The sequence below is a fragment of the Excalfactoria chinensis genome, chromosome 17, assembly GCF_039878825.1.
Source record: "Excalfactoria chinensis isolate bCotChi1 chromosome 17, bCotChi1.hap2, whole genome shotgun sequence".
NCBI lineage: Eukaryota > Metazoa > Chordata > Aves > Galliformes > Phasianidae > Excalfactoria > Excalfactoria chinensis.
Genome location: NC_092841.1, coordinates 1,017,279 through 1,034,803, shown reverse-complemented (window position 1 = coordinate 1,034,803; position 17,525 = coordinate 1,017,279). Strand labels below are relative to the sequence as shown.

General features: G+C 46.3%; 1 protein-coding gene across 1 annotated transcript in view; it reads right to left on the bottom strand.

Moving 5' to 3' along the window:
* DNAH9 (dynein axonemal heavy chain 9) overlaps positions 1 to 17,525 on the bottom strand; it is a 164,745-nt gene that overhangs the window by 50,518 nt on the left and 96,702 nt on the right. The window contains exons 52-58 of the mRNA XM_072351683.1: positions 14,871 to 15,059; positions 13,350 to 13,585; positions 11,763 to 11,885; positions 10,434 to 10,638; positions 5,919 to 6,083; positions 3,569 to 3,709; positions 207 to 377 (exon numbers count right to left, since the gene is read on the bottom strand). Of these exons, the coding sequence (XP_072207784.1) occupies positions 207 to 377; positions 3,569 to 3,709; positions 5,919 to 6,083; positions 10,434 to 10,638; positions 11,763 to 11,885; positions 13,350 to 13,585; positions 14,871 to 15,059 (1,230 nt within the window). The remainder of the gene's footprint in view (positions 1 to 206; positions 378 to 3,568; positions 3,710 to 5,918; positions 6,084 to 10,433; positions 10,639 to 11,762; positions 11,886 to 13,349; positions 13,586 to 14,870; positions 15,060 to 17,525) is intronic.

The window sequence follows — 17,525 nt, the reverse complement described above, 5'->3', positions numbered from 1 at the left end:
TCCCCTTTCCCTTCTGCAGGTCCTGAAAGCAGGCATCTCTCTCTCAAATGGCCATTCATTGGTGTAACATAAATTGAAAAGGACCACAATGACCATCCAATTTCAACCCCCCTTGCTATGTGTAGGGTTGCCAACCACCAGACCAGGCTGCCCAGAGCCACATCCAGCCTGGCCTTGAACAGACTGCATGCCCTGGTGGTGCTTACCTGGAAGGTAACCTGCGCAGTATAGGTCAGCTTGTCGCACTCAAACAGCCCCCGGGTCGTGTACTGGAACACGGAGAAGGTGATGCTGTCAATGAGGTTCAACACTCGCACCTGGAGGCTCTCATCAGGAGATGCCCTCTCAATGGCTTTCTGGAACACAATGCTGAATGCCTAGGTGAGGAGACAAGAAGATTGGCACTGTTTTTAAATGCTCTTTTCATGCACCAGTGTATCACCTGAAGTGCTGCAATGAGCGAAGCCAGCTCAGACACTGAGCACTGCAGCCATGACCAAAGCAATCCCAGTGTGGCACAGCAGCGGCAGGATGCAGGGGAACATCTACAGACTGAGCTCTGCATCTGCCTCTGGCTGCTTTTTGGTGGCACACCTTGTGACACTGTGCTTGTTTGGGCTTCAGAAAGATGTGCTGGCTTAATTAATATGCAACAGGTAGAGGAAACGTTTCTCAGACCAAGCATGTCCTCTCACAGAGATTACATAGCTCACTTCTCCAAAACACTGAGCTAAAGACATTGGTGTCCCCAGAGGAACCTCTTGTTTCACAAACGCCGCAACTTTAAAACAGCAATTCCCTCAAATACAAAACAGTCCAAAAGTGGGTTACTGTCAGGATTCAGCAGAGGACTGGATGAGAAGGGCAGGCAAGGCTTCAGCATGCAGAAGTGGGATCAGCCAAGCACTAAAATCTCTTGGGCATGGGTGCACCATGAAGAAGGATGCTGTTATGTAAGATACCGAGAGCTCCAGTAGAAACATTCTGATCTAAATTAAAAAAGACTTAAAAACTTTCCGAACAGATTGAAGAAAACCCATTAGCAAATTATCAGATGCAACTGGAGAAAGGAAAAGGCCTCTGTCCTCATTAGCAATGCAAAAGCCCAATACACTGGGACCAAGCTAATAGGAATTAACCAGGCTGATACAAATGAATAGCACCAACCAGACAAGGCATGGCTGTGTCGACAGCATTATTTTTAGGGCTCTACAAAGGGCGAATGATGCCTCAGCAAATTAAAGCAACATTGATACCTACTGCATTACTGCATAACTGCAGAATGGATTTTCCTGCTTACATTTCTTCAAATAGAGTTAAAACACACTGCAGAATCGTATATAAATCTTGTGTGTTCTAATTTATAATTGGCTTTTAGCTGTACGGCAAGCATTTGAAAATCATCTCTGCATCTTTCTGCAATGTTTTATGATCTGTCGTCCAAATTTATTAGATAAAAACATTTCAGTAAATAATTTGCCATGTATTTATACACATTACTAATGTTAACTGGAAAACATAAAACAAACAAAACACAGATGAGGGAGATTTAAGGTGAAACTTCAAACACTCCCATATCTACTGTGTACGTGTAGGGAATGAATCTTTCAAAGGGCACCCTTGCATGAAAGATATCTGTACATTTCCCTGGTAAAATTATTTCAGCATATGGATTGTAGATAACAAAAAGAAAAGCTTCTTTGTGGATTGGCTCAAAATATTGTATTCTCTTCTCAATTACTTTTTCCAGGTCACTTGGCAATGTAAGAAACCATTTGGAGTAAGCACTAGACTACAATGCCATCTCATTTAACCCTCCACTCCCCAAAATGCCTCTCCTATAACAAAAAAAAGTGTTCCATGTATTAAAACAATGAAAATGGAACTATTCAATAAATACCAGAACCTCTGCTGGCCAGAACTATAGACACCATCACAACTCCTTTCCATCGCAGCAGGTCCTTAGAGGCTGAGCAGAGACCAAGATCCTCTCAGAGTCTTAGGCAGTATGGAGGGAATGCAGAAAGTTGGGCCCTGCCTGAGGAGCTTCCAAGATCGAGGAGACAGCTTGAGAGAAGCCCCACTTCCCACTGAGGAGCAGAAAACAAATGATGAAGCGATGCCCCAACATGAAGCAAAGATGTGAGCGATGAATTTCACTCTAAGGATCTAGTCCATTCACTGCAGCCAATGGAATCTCAGCCTACTCTGTCTGCCATAAAAGAGCCAATATCTCAAACCTAGTCAAGGATCCCGAAAACAAGGTCACAGTCCCACTCCCATTAAAGCTCCTGGCTTCCCACCATGCTCTGCTGCTAAGTGGCAAATAGCTGGGCTCAGTCCCCACCACCAGGAACAGCAATAGCTACACTGCACTATAAGGTCATATTAGAAGCATTCTCCAGGTGTTCCAGGGGAAACAGCTCCAGGAAGGAATGTTCTCCAAAGCTGGGACACCATTTCTAGCTCACAATGTCCATATACTATAGAACAACACTTCTGAGCAGGGAAGGGGAGTCTGTGTAGAGGAGACAGAAGAGCAGCCAGGGTGCAGGAGTACAAGCCCTTTGGCTATGACTGTCCTGCATTTATTTTAGAGCACAGGACCAGAAGCAGGTTCTCTCTCAGTATCATCTCCATGGAGCAGTCCATACTGTTACCAGCCTGCCAGCAGCCACTCGGAAAGGGGTCAGATGCCCACAGATCCCACCAGGACTTCTAGGCTAAGGGCTCTCATAGGGGACCCTTCTTGCCCTGGATAAGCAGAAATGGCCATGATTTGCCTTTTGTACAAAGGGAAGCAATAAATCCCTGGCATTGAGGCCTCACTGGGACAGGGCTGTGTTTACAGAGCAATTTGATGCTTTAATACCGTGTCATTTGGGGAGTGGGGATTGTTTCAACTTCAAGGTCTTGGATGATTGCTAAGGGCAGCAGCAATTCTCGTTAACTTATGAAATATCTGCACAGACATTATGACCCCGATGACATCACAGATACAGAACTAAATGCAAATGTAAAGGAAAGATTAACTGAGGAAAAGAGGGACTCCCAACACTGTACTAAATCTCCATGCACAAATATATAAAATGCATAGAAAAAAGTACTTTGTTGGCTCTTTCCCAAGATGATCTCTTTCAAAATCCATTCCTCATCTTCCTCAGCCAGGCCAAGAAGGCTGTGAATATGGAGGAGATAACAGATGGCTTGTGAAGTTCTACTTTGCAGTTAACTTCTGGAATGTTCAGTAATCAAGGCCGTTAATGCACCTCCAAGTCAGACTGTGGCTTTCTACAAGGCTTCAGTTCACTTGCCTCAAAAGAAACCACGCGAAAGAAAGAAAAGCTTGTTAAGACTGATTTAATCTGATCTCAGTCTAACCAGCTGCGGTGGGACGACCAGCCAACTCACAGTGAGGGCAGATGCCAGCCCACCCTCAATTTTCAGCACAGATATGCCTTTCTTTCGATGCTCAGACCACTCATGGCTCAAGGAAATGACTTTTAAGTTTGGGAAGGGAAGGAAGGAGCTCAGCTGCTCTGTGGTGCTGCCCTGGGACTCACAATACCTTCAGAGAAAACTGGTACATGGGATGGATGGCACAGAGGTCGTTCATGGCAAAGTACAGCAGAGAGGCCCGTGCGGCAGCAGGCCTGTAGTGCTCCCTCGCCTCGTTAATCTTGGCTTCAGTCACCTTGGACTCCTGGACCTGCAGGGAAAACACAGAATGAAGGCACTGAGAAAAACATCTCAGTGAGCTCCGTGAAGCTGCAGCTCAGGGGATGGCAGTTACCTGCCACAAAGACACCAAGTCATGCGATGGCCAACCTGCCCTCAACCCACAGCACACCGGCTCGAGCCTTCACTCCCAGCAGCTCCATCCTCTGGCGTATCCTTCATTAACTGCTCTCTTCCTCACATCCAATCCTCTGTTTTCCCAAGCCTCCCTCTCCCCCCAGAGCTCTCACTACAGTTCTTCACTAACTGGAATTATTTTTGTCATCCATGAGTTTCTCCTGCTAATTGCCCCCCTCCTGTGCAAATCATTAATAACACAGGGCTGAACAGGCAGTGCTGCTCATGAGACAGCTTCTCCCAAAGATAAGAACTGCTGATTTTCTCAGCTACTTGCTGCCTTTCCTCTCCAGCACCTAATGCCTCCCTGCCTTCCCAGCCAGGTGTCAGCATAGCTGCTGTGATGGACACAGCAAAAATCCTTTTGGCAGATACATCCATCCCACTAATGTCTCAGTTCTGTTCATTCTTTTATTCCACTTCAGCCGCATGAATCAATGTCCTTGAGCCTCCTGGGGATTATGTTAGGCTCAGGCTACGTACAGCCAAAAGTGTCGCTGAACCAGGTGGTTCAGCAAACCATTCAACGGGGATGTGGCAGAAATGGGATCAGTACATGTGGCACAGCCCTGCAGATCACAGCACAGCCCCCAGAAAGATGCACACTGCTGGGTATGGACCCAAGCTGCTAAAGCACATCAAACCTTCCCACTGAGGCACTGACTGAGCCCTACTTTGCTGTACACAGCCAACACACGCGTTGGGGTCCATGGCACATTTTCACAAGCAATGATGGGCTGTAGCATCTCAGAAAAAGCAGCTTCAAAGTCTCTTGCAGAAACAAGCACCTGCATGGCCCACAAATACACCTAACACACTTCTCCATATCCTGACCCCATTTCTGATAGAATCCACACCTCTCCACTAACTATGCAGGGAACCTTAAGCATAGTCCACACAACTAACTTCCGGCTGTCCTACCCCAAAATGCTTAACAAATACAGAAATGTAAAATCCAGAGAAGGAAAACAGTTGCTCTCCATAAATACAATGGAGAGGACAGTCCTCAGAAAGAAAACCCTTTTTTTTTTTTTTGTAGCCAAACCAAGAACAGAGTAGGGGATTGCCTTGAAAAGCAGATATAATATTGCCCTGAAGCAGCTTCCCATGTGGGTACCAAACTCATCAAAACCAGGTGCCATCTCTAAAATTCATCCTGACTGCCACAGAGTTGGCAGGGATCATCTTTACAGACCCCACTTGTTCAGAAATAGGAGCATTTCAAGAACACTTAATTCAATAGGGTGATGCCAACCTTGCTGTGATAAAGCATTCTTTCAGCAACCCTCTGAGGAGTACAAGCACACCTTCCCTAGGAAGCTGGATGTGTATAATGTCCCACAGACAGATAGCAGAAGTCATTTCATTTCTTAACATGGAGGCATAAAGTGGGAAGCAGTCTGATCCTGACCTGAGCACACAGGTAACATGTGCGTGGGCTGAAGGTCAAGCACAGGTTGTGAAGATGGGATGCAGGGGGGCAGCAGCTGAGGATGGCCAGACAGGGGTCCTGCTGCAATCCAGACATGATACGTGCATTTCTTGAGTCTCCTTGGCATCAGGGCAAAACCACCATGCACTTAACTGTCCCTATGTGGCCAGCAAGGTGACCTGGTTAGGTGACAACACCGGCAGCTGATTTGCATCCCATGGAACGGAAGAGTACAAAATACCCAAGTTCTTGCAGATTCACTGGAGATCACAAACTCAACAGACTGCGGTCCCCTGGCAGAACTAAAATGCAGCTTAATTGAGGAAGTGTGATGTGTTCAGAATTATGCTGGAGCAGTTTAAAGCCGCCTTGATACAGTGAGTAAATTTTATCGTCTTTACATCAGGCACTGCCATTTTCCCTTGATCTTAAATAGGCCGTTTAACATACAAAAGCTCCAAAGAACTGAACGGCTTGAAGCTGGCCAGAATGGAGAGTGCTTCAATTTATATCATTTCCTATTCACTACTTAACAGAAGAGCCCAGCGTTGCAAAGAAGCTGTGTTTCACACACAGATCCTTAAAGGACACATCTCACACGATTTCCTCTGAGCCATCACTATCATTTTACCTTTTCTTCAATTTCTGCTGCTGTCTGTTTAGTGGTCTCCAAGTTCTCCACCAATGCCGTGTCTCCCAGGAAGTTCCCAGATGCTGATGACAGTCGAGACAACAAGTTGTCCTCTAATGTTTTCAGGGTGATTTTGAATCCATTCTGTTGCTTCGTGAGATCAGACTGCAAATAAGCAATTAATAAAGTCTTAGGCATGAAACATGCAGGATTAACCACCTTCACAGGGGAATGGACTTCTAAGTGATCACCGCCACATTTCAACACTGATTATTCCTGCTTTGATTCCTGCATATGAACAGAGCTCTGGGAATCCTACGTACCTAAAGTGCCACTGATTCATGGAAGGAAGCACAGAAAGCATGAGGAGAACTCAGCCCTTCTACTCAGAAAGTATTAAACTGCTGGAAATGAAAAAGGTGGAAAAGACCTTCAGCCTCTGTCACAAAGAATCATAGAATGGTCCGAATTTGAAAGAACCTTAAGCATCACCTGGTTCCAGCCCCGTGCTGTGTGCTGGGTTGCCATCCACCAATCTCAAACACACATTCTGTATCTCTGTCTTGATAGTATTTATGAAGCTTAAGTCAGCCTGAATAGTTCCTCTGAACCAAGCCTACATATCAATAGATACACCAGTTCCACTAGTAATGGAAGCCTGGGGCTAACCATGTATGGGGAGAACATAAGCAGGCTCACTAGAGTCCAGAGGTGAGCACCACTCATCCTGAGACCAAAATGAAAAGGAAATTCAGTCTCACTCAATTGCTGCTCCCTTTTGTACCCGGCGCCCAAAGTCTCCCTCAGACCACCAGCCTGCAGTGTTGGAAGCTGCTCACACCAGGACAATCCCCACAGTGAGGGGTTTGCAAAGACAGTGCTAAAGTTGCCACTGTCTGCTTGGCCACCATTCTGTCCCAAGGACTGATCTTCTGAATTCTACTGCTAATCTGGTTTTGCACAATAATGCCCCTTGGCTCTCCCCAGCCACTTGTTCTGCTTCCCTTTTCTGCACAGATCTCATTATCCAACACTGCTCATGGCAGAAATAGAGACTCATCTGGCTCCTTTCTGAACTCCTCCAGAACAGAGTTCCTCCTGTGAAATGTGCCTACACTAATCCAAGTGCTTGCTCAGGGAAACAGCATCTTTCCTGGATTTCAGGTGTACCATGTCATGGCACTACGAGGTCCTTTTGTAAACACCTATCGCAGAATCACAGAATGGCCTGGGTTGCAAAGGCCCACAGTGCTCATCCAGTTCCAACCCCCTGCTGTGTGCAGGGTCGCCAATCACCAGACCAGGTTGCCCAGAGCCACATCCAGCCTGGCCTTGAATGCCTGCAGGGATGGGGCATCCACAGCCTCCTTGGGCAACCTGTTCCAGTGTGTCACCACCTTCTGAGTGAAAAACTTCCTCCTGATATCCAACCTAAACCTCCCCTGTCTCAGTACCTATTCTGAGCATCAGACCATTAAAGATGCTGTAGCACAGCCACACAGCTGATTTGGATGCTGTGAAGATAGAAGCCTGATGGCTACTCCCTACAAAAACTGAGCTAATTGCTAGCTTGACTCTGTACATAAATCACTACTCTGTTATACAGCTTTAAATCCCCACACTGCACTTAAGAGACAGAGCCAAGGAGTATTTGCTCCATCACCAAAGGTTTTTCAGCAGATTAACCAACTCTCCCCACAAGAAGTCATCTCTCAATATTTGGGCTGAGATTTCACACACTTGCTGTGCACACACTCGTTTTGTGTCAGTGCCAACCCAAGGATCCAGCAGTGAGCACCGACACGTGCTGCTCGCCGCTATTCCTGTGGCAGGGCTTACACACAGGTGGTGAATATCTCACAAGTCTTGAAACACGTCTAAAACTAACATGGCTAACTCTGTAAGCTCCTGTCATTCAAGCATAGCATGGCTTGAAAAATGACATTTTGCAAGCTATTATTGCAGACCACAGTCTGCAAGCCTGCTGCTCTTAATGAGGCTGCGTGTGACTTTTGCTCCAATAGCTTGTAATCACCATGCAGTATCTGAAAAGCACCCTCAGAAGGGGCACACAATGCCGTATTTGCCACAAAAGCCTGCATCTGTTGCAGCTCTATAGTGCTATTGTTTTCAGCAGGAGCAAGGTCATCATTTCTTATTCCTGCAGTGGAGCTCATTATCTGCTATTTCACAGCTGATACATAACAGCTCTGGTTCAGGAAACAGGTGATGCTGGAAGCACTTACTGTTTTGTTCCTGCAGCTCACCTGGGCTACAGGCTCAGTGCAGGACTTGTTACCAACCTGAGTAGTCCAGAACAGGACTTGGAGCACAGCAGTGACTGCTCAGAGCATACGTGGAGAAGGGAACTCTTCTTTGGGAAACCCCAAAGTACACACTGGTGCTCAGAGAGCTCCCCACAGCTCTCAGACAACAGCTGTTAAATGTCAGTGAATGAAATGGGGGTAGAAGAATGGATACAGAGAGGAAAAGAAAAAAGAAGCTTAAATATTCTTACCAGGAAAATTACATCCCACACCAATCTGCAGACAGGCTGAACAGTGGGCCCGGGTGAACCTCATGAGGTTTAACAAATCCAAATGCAAGGTCTGCACCTGGGTTGAGGCAACATCAACTACCAAAACAAGCTGGGGGATGAAAGGATTGAATGTAGCCCTGCCAAAAAGGACTTGAGGGCACTGGTGGATGGCAGCTGAACCAGCAATGTGCTCTCACAGCCCAGAAAGCAGACCCTGTGCTGTGCTGGTATCCAAAGCAATATGGCCAGCAGGGCAAGGGAGGTGATCCTGCCCAGCTGCTCTGCACTGTGAGGCCTCACCTGGAGCACTCCAGGTTTGGAGTCCTCAGTACAGGAGAGAATGGAGCTGTTGGAGCACATCCAGAGGAGGGCCACAGAAATGATCCAATGGATGGAACTCCTCTCTTTTAAGGACAGGCTGAGCAGCCTGGAGCAGAGAAGGGTCTGGGGAGACCCAAGAACAGCCTGCCAGTATCTAAAGGGGAACTACAGGAAAGAAGGGGACAAACTTCTCAGCAGGGAATGCTGTGATAGAACAAGGGGAAATGGTTTCAAACTTAAAGAGGGGAGATTTAGGTTGGGTTTAAGGAAAAAGTCTTCTTCAGTGAGGGTGGTGAGACACCGAAATAAGTTGCTCAGAGCTGTGGGGGCTGCCCCATCCCTGGAGACTATCAAGATAAAGTTGGAAAAGGCCCTGGGCAACCGGATCTATGACATGGAATCAGTCTTTCTCCTTGTGACAGGAGCCATTACCAGCAGTGCTGCTGTCCCCAGTGCAGCAGTCAGGGACCTCTCTGTGCTGTGGGTCACCCCATACAGCCCCCAGCAGCAGCAGGAGCTGCCCGCAGTCCTCTGGCTGCAGGGATGGTCTGTCTCCTACAAGACAGGCACAGCTCACACATTAATTGCGGTCATTACGTATTCTTTATGCCATCGTTTGGCTCGTTAGCGCATGAGCCCGTTTCAAATGAAACGCGTCGTTAAGGCTGCACAGATAACGTAGTTTAGAATCTCATTAAAGAAAAGATGATTACAGAAGTGGCCTGGCCTGACCGAACGTGTGCACTAAATTCACTCCGACTCTCAGTAAATATTCAGCATTATACATATCCATTATAGAGCTAAGTGTGCCGTTAGCAACAAGGCTTTTCTTTAGGATGATATACTGAGACAGAAGCAATATTTATTTAAATGCAAAGAGAGAGAAAACATTTTGGCCGTTTACAAACAAGCATGAATAAGAACCAGAACAGAAAAACTTACTTATCAGCCTCACAACATTTATAGTGCCTAAAATTAAGTGAGATTAATCCTATCTCCAAAGTAAGAGTGAAGGATGGAGAAAAAATGGTATAATATGAGCCTGCTTCCATTCACAAGAGGAGCAGGAAAAAGAGTTTTCTACTCATAGTTTTGGAGAAAAAGAGCTTGAAATTGCAGTTTAAGTGTTCCCAAAAATACCAAGAAAACAAAAAGTAGCAGAAAAACACTCCTCCCTCAACACTTATCATCTGAGACAGGCTGTGAGAGATGGGGCTGCGCAGCCAGCAGAAGAGAAGGCTCTGAGGAGGGCTGAGAGTGGCCTATCAGTATCTAAAGGGGTTGTGAGAAAGAAGGGGACAGACACTTCTGTAGGGTCTGCTGTGATGGGGCAAAGGGAAATGGTTCCAAACAAAAGGAGGGGAGATGTAGACTGAAGTTTTTCACACTACAGGCAGTGGCACAGGTTGCCTAGAGGTGTCCCATCCCTGCAGACACCCAAGGTTCGGCTGGAGGGGCTCTGAGCTGTGGGTGTCCCTGCTCAGTGCAGGGAGCTGTACTAAACGACCCTTAGGAGTCCCCTCCAACACAAACCGTTCTATGATTCTATGAGGGAAATCTGATGTTATGAGGAGCTCAGCAACCTCTCCACCTTTACACATGAAATGCTATTTGTCTTAAAATACTTATATTATTTTTCATCTTTTCCTGCCCACCTTGAGCTGCTCCAGGTCAGGTCGCTCCGCACTGACCACTGCAGCCAGCAGCTGCTCCTCAAGGCCGTCCCGTGTGACAGTGAAGTTGATGAGGGTGCACTGTGCCTGCAACTCAGGCTGGAAGTGGGGGTTTGCCAGCTTCGTGTGTAGGATCAGACGGAAGGCAGGGTTGAACTCGCACTCCTTGTCCCCAATCTTAATGTACCTAAAATTGGAGCAAAAGGAGCATAAGTGCACGTTTCTTCCAGGACAAATGATGGCATCAGCCAGTGGAATCTGTGGGAAATGGACCTGGCAGTCTACACACAGAAATCATGCTGGCACACGCAGGAAAAGCCTCACAACACAGAGATTTTAACTAGCTATAGCCACAACTGCCCAGTGCGCTGCTCAAACCAGGCTGCCTCTGGTGGTACTAAGCAGCAAGGCTGGGTACAGGGAGCAGCTCAGTACCATTCTTGGGAGGAAGCACCACCTGGGAGAGCTCAGTTTTCTCCTGTTCCATCCAGTACAAAATTCAGAGAGCTGGGAGGCTGAACTCCAGGGAATGGGTGTTCTGAACCCAGAGCTAATAACACTCAGAGGAAAAGAGGAACAGGAAATGCATGGGGGGGCAGTGATACTTCCAAGGATGCAGCTGGGCTTTAGTGGAAGCAGTGGTGTCACCACAGGAATCTGAATACACTCTCCAGTCAAACATCATCTGTGGGGTCAGCCACAAAGGACTGGGACTGACACAGGTGCTGGAGAAGTCAAAACCCACAATTAAGTACAAAAACAATCCTCAAAGGACTGAAGGAAGATGGGATCCAGAGCCCAGCCAGATTTTTGTTGTTTCCTGCTCTAGTATGAGGTGCTGAGGAGGTAGGCAGAACCACCAAGAACCTGCCCTCATTAGAAACACATATATATTCCTAATGTATACATCTGCAGCTGTAATCACAAAGGATGCACAGTGTTTGCTAAAATCCAAGGTTACCTTTTCTTCATAACAGCCATAGCTATTTTGGTCATAATCCAGCATCAGGATAGCCAATTACAGACACCAAGGTCACCCAACCCAGAGGAGGATTGCAGGTCTCACTTTCACATGAGCTTTGAATGGTGCTGTCCAGCTAAATGAAAAATTCAGATTTATTTCATCCTATGAGTGAATGACCTGTGATTGCCTGATTTAAACGCTCTCGAAGGGAAGATGTTAGTGATGCCATAGACAAGCACTAACAAGTGACAAGGTCAGGAAAGGAGAGCACAGCAATACAAAGCACACTCGCCAGGAAAAGGGTAGAAATGGAAGCACACGGGACACTGAGCCTTCCCAAAGCTCACCTTCCTTTCTTGATTGTTTCTCGCCCCAGTAAAGGCCCCAGAACTGGATCTACTGACTCCTCCAGGTTTTCAATCAGAACCAGTTCTCCTGCAGCCAGGGCTCGTTCCATTGTGTCCAGATACCTGTGGAGACAGCATTAGCACCCAGTACAGCAAAGCTGGGGTTGGCTGCAATGCATCACTGCAAGGAGGCCACCAGGGGACAGAGGGATGCTCCAGCTGTGATGCACCACATGCACATGTCAGGAAATAGCAGAGAAGAGGGGCAGGATGGTGTCAGCATGTGGTGTTGAAAGTGGCACTGTCTGGGATGGAGAAAGGACAAGCAGTAACAGCTGCATCTTCGTTCCCAAGAAAAGATGGGTCAGACTGTGGGTTTTTTTGCATGTAGTTTGTTTTCCCCTAGAAGCCACTGGTGCAATTAACCTTGTATAAAAGCAAGAAAAACAGCAGGCTGCATCCTTGCTGTGCCCTGGGATTAGTGACAAGTTTAGGACAGTTGTGACTATCATTTAATTCTTCCTTCCTTGCATGGAAATTGTGCCCCTTTGCAATGGCTGACTCCCCTTTCAGGGTACCTGCCGGCTGCATGTGTGGTCAGGAGGGGAAAAAGAGATGCGCAAGTGTTTGTAATGGCAGCGTATGAATGTTACAGGATCTGTTCCTCCTGGAGGTTTGTACCCATGTGCTTTCTCTCTTGCATCCCTTCCTTTTCCCCTTTGAATAAAGTGACCTGTTGGCCAGGAAACAGAAATTCACTCTAATGAAAAATACCGCTGTTTCCAAATGTCTTCTCAGCCCACATGAGAGCAAACCTAATAAATTCTTGTTATTTTCTAAGATAAAAGCAGAGGCAGATCAATACAGGCAAAGCCAAATACCCCCAAATAAGCACTGAGCTCTTGGGTCACTCTCAGCCACTGCCAGTGCAAAATAATGTATAAAAGGCCAAAAATCTCAGAGTTAGCATCCAAGCAGAGATTTGACTCTTGGTCTATTCCTTCCCAGCTGGGAGCAGTACACTAGTGGGTACAAGTTGATATAGCAGGAAATGGTGATCTGACAAGAGACAAGAGACAGGAGTGAAAAAGCCTTCCTACAAAAGATGTGGCCAGAAGAAGGCAGTGGTGCTGTGATGAGAACATCCCAGATGGTGCCAACACTGAACAGAGTTAGCCCATCTGGGTGGTGACCCCCACACCAGCTTCAGCTCTGCCTTCTTCCAAAGCTGTAGGAAGCTTCACTCACCTGCTAGGGTGAAACTGAGTCAGGAACCCAACGTGACATAAGCCTGAAGGAGGATGCCATGGCCCTATGCATCACACAGCCTCCAGCATACTTCTCCTTTCAATCTCTGTTTCTGAGGAGTTTCTATGGTAACTTGGCCAAGCACTAAGCAGACCCACTATCTAATGAGGAATCTCTATCATTTTGGTAATGAATAAGAGACTCCTGCACTAATACTTTTGAGAGTTTCCCTTCAATGTAATGGGCTCAGATGGCTGCAGACAAACATACGCTGCTCATCAAGCACAAGGGGCAGGTAGCCATGAAAAGGTACTGTTCTGTGACACAGCTGATGCTCACCCCTTCTGTCCAATTCGGATCACCCGCAGGTCTTCTCCATACTTCGCTTTGATCCATTTGATTCCCTGCAGCTGGGGATCCACCAGGAGGGGCCAGCGCTCGCAGTTGGTGAGAATGGTGGCATTTTCAGTGGACATCCGATCGGCCGGCAGCCCCTCATTCTGCCAAGCTGCAATATCAGCATCATCTGTCAGCATGGTCAGAGGGTCCAGGGATGGAGTTACAGGGATCGGCACCTGGGGGGAAAGGAGAAGTGTGTCAGCACAAGGCATCGAGCATGGCTTGTAACACACAGATGAGCGAGCTAAACAATTCAAGCAAATTTAGCTAAATTAAAAACTGAGAAGTTTTGTTTATCAGTGTTCTACCATTCTACTGGGTAGTTTTGATCTAATATTAAGTGTTTTCCACTCCTGTTGTGAATGAACGTAAATTATGCATGGATCCCAAAGATTTTTTGCCTGCAGAGTGCTGAGAGCCCTGAAAAGCTGCAGCCCACCCAACCAGGATCAGACCAAATTGCTGCGTGTGAGCGCTCTGAAATGACAGCTTAGAAGAATATAATTAACACCCTAATCAGCCTGCTGCTGTGCTGCAAAATGGCATCTGCAGTTCCAGAAACGCTTCTCCAACATGGGAGGCCACTTCTGGGTGCGACAACTAGAAAGTTACCTGCACCAGTTATCTGCACAGAAAGGGTCATTAATTTTCGGATGGAAATAGAGGCCACTTGTGTGAAACCTCTAAGCACCAAGTCAGGCCCCTTTTGGAACATTTCCTCACTTAACCAAGCTTTTAGTTTAGTATTAAGGAACACAGGATGATTTTTTTTCTCTCTCTCATCCTAAGGATCTTGCTCATTTTCTCAGCTTTTGATTTGAGCATCGCTGCAAGTTGTGACCTTACATAAAAGCCTCTTGGCATTTCACCAGGCTTTGTAACATCCAGTTAGGTAATGATGTGCAAAAGCTCAGTCTTGCAGGAGACTGAGCACATGTTAATTTATTGATGTATTAAGTACATAGTAGGAAATCAGTGAAATATTACTGAATCTGAAGCACAATGGTTTCCATGTGCTCACCAAGACACGGGTGAAACTCGGGAACTGACAAGCATGGCCAGCATGAACAGAGCTCATGTCTTACATGAGTTACCATCTGGAGTCTCTCCAAGCCTACTAGAGAGCTAGCAGTGAGCTCTGCCTCTTCCAAGCAGTCTCTTTTCCATACTACCTCCTCTGTAGGCTGTCCCTCACTCCTGCACCAACTGACACTGGTCTCCATGTTTTGGATGCTGCGCTGCAGCTTCTCCACTGTCCATAGGGGAATGGGATCACCTGCACGGTGCAAGGAGACCAGAGTGTCTTCCCCAAAGAGGAAACAAGTGTGGCTATGACTTGATCCTCAGTGCAACTTGGTGGGGCCACAGGGGTGCTATTTACTTGGAGGATCCCCCATGGACAACAATTCATGGCCACATTATACCCAGTGACAACTGCTTTTCAGAGAAAGCAGGGCTTACTTCTAACTGCTGCAAATAGGGCTTCCAGATTTTATCCATGAGGTCTTGTCGGTATTTCTTGGTGAAGTACCCCAGGTAGGAAATAAACGCTGTAATCAGCAGGACATCTCCACACAAAGTGCTCTGCTGCTGTTTGAAGTCCTTCACAGCTTTGGCCCATCTCACATTCTCAGAAGCAAGTCCTCCAACCTGCAATTTCCCAAATCAAGTTCATTGTTAGTATGGCTCTTTAAGCAGTACCTAAAGATCTGACTGTATCCATACATTGTCCCTGACCTCAAATGTCATCTCCTAAAGTTTAAAACCAGGATAGGAAACACCCAACAGTTACTTTGCTGCTGTTCTAAATTAATAAAGGAAAGATCCATCACCCAGTGGATTGATCCTCATCCATCCCCAGCAGGAATCCCTATCAGGACTTATCTGGCAGCCCATCAACTGTTAATTGCCTGGATATCACAGACTCACACCTCATTATGCTCCCCTCACTCAGAGACCAACAGGCACAACCCCCAGCTGTTCCACACAACTGGTGACCATGGCAGGTGGCATTTCACCTTCATCCCAATGCCCTTGGGTCTTCATTTTCCTTTCCTGCAAAATCCAGTCCAGGAAACAGTTTTCATGAGCATCCAATGGATAAACCATCTTCTCCAGGGACAAGATCTCCTTCTACCTTCGTGTTTACCATGCGATGCTCTGTCAGACAGCAGGATTTTCTAGGGGATGTGCTCTGCTTGGCTAGGCCAGACGAGTTTCTCTCATTCCTCTCCAAAATACACAACGGGAGGAAGAGCTGCAGCTGGGTCGGACTCAGCTCTCTCAGCACCTTGTCTGCTGACAGCAGCCCTGAGCAGGTGACTCTACAAATGACCACCAGGTAAGAGTTCCTGACATCATTTCCCAGCTTCCCACAGACAGAGGAATAAGAACATTTTGAAACAGAACTTCCATCTTTGTCTTAATAGCCACTGATGACTTTTTCCTTCATTACTAAGGTGTCACAGATGCCAAACAACCTTTTGGCACCTGCAGCATCTCGGAGCTTGGAGCACCACAGTTCAGCTATGCTTTCTGTAAAAAAAAGTACATCCTTTTAGGCACCGCCTGACCTTTTCAACTGCTAAAATCTGCTCTCACAGTGGAAAAACACCGAACAATCACGCTTGCTTCACCTTCTCCGTGCCACTCATGATTTCAAGCCCTTGATATCCCCTCTGCTGTCTGCTTTTGAGGTTGAAGAGCTTTAAGTCTATTCAATAATTCCTCAAACAGAAGCCTTTTGATTGTCCTTGCAATCTTTATCTTTACGGAATGATGTAATCTTTATCCTCTGGTTTCTTTTTGTTGTTACTTTCCCTGCACCATTTCCAATTCCACTTCATCCTTTGAGGTACAGCAGAGGGGCTGGAGGTAGAGCTGCATGCTCAGGATTTATTTGGAATGGATTTATATGGTTAAGATTGTGATTTTTTATTACCTTTTTTTTTTCCTGTTTTGTTCTCTTCTTTTCCTAATAATTGCTAACATTCAATTTCAGATCAGGTTTTGGATGTTATTTCTTTCCCCCATGGGAGCACAGAGCTCACATGCACACAGAACTCTTAGCTCCATCGTTTAATTCCTGAATGGCAATAATTACCTCAGCATTACTTTGTATTTATGTTCCCTGCACCTCACATCTCCATCAGCGGGTATCATTTTTGCAGTTCTTCATAGATTTCATCACTAGTACATTCATATTTTAGACAATCTGTGCAACCTGCTTTAGACATCACCTTTTTCACACTGTTTATGAATAATCCGTCCAACAACAAGAACCAAAAGAAATCAGCAAAAATCCCTCTGGTGGTCTTCAAACCTTGACAAATCCCTAAGAAACCCATGAGAGCTGCCCCTCAGGCAGTTTGATATCCCACCAGGAGCAGAAGGAGGCTGCCCATTTTCTTTGACCTGTTATGATACATCAGAGCTACCCCTGAACCTGCTCCAGCTAAGTTCCTATCTCATCAGCATGAACCACCATCCAGGCTTTCTATCGTGCCTTTCACCATCTCAGCTGTCCTCGTACTCCCTAAGCCTTGAATGAAAGTCTGCTCTTGATACATTTAGGATCACAGAAGTCCTTCTTGGGACTACAATACTTGCAGGCCAAAGCTTCAGCAAACAGTTTCAATTGTTTTCTCAACCTTATATTGTTACCGCATGCAGCCACATTTTTATGGATGAAGTACCCCGAGGTTCTTCCTCCAGCCTCCTCAAGGTAAGTTCTCAAACTGCTCCCTTGGTTCTCCACCTCTAAGAAGAATTCTTTACCTTCTGATCTTCCAAAACTTGTAGACTCTCTACCTACTCCTAATTATTTTCCCGAGGTGATTTTTTACCCAATCCCGTCCTGGTTGCCTTCATTAAGTCTTGTACATTTTAATATCTTTAAGAAATCTCAGGTGTCCTCTACATCAGATCCTAGAAGTCATTTGAATTCTTTTCATCTCATTTGATTACCTGTAGCTCTTTAGTAAAGAGGGAGAGTGAACAATCATTCCCTATTCATCTTCTCAATACCATTCACAATTTTACTGGCTTCTGTCACATCCATCCCTACATCCTCTCTTTTCCAAAATGAAGAGTCCTGATCATTTCCCCCCAACCATT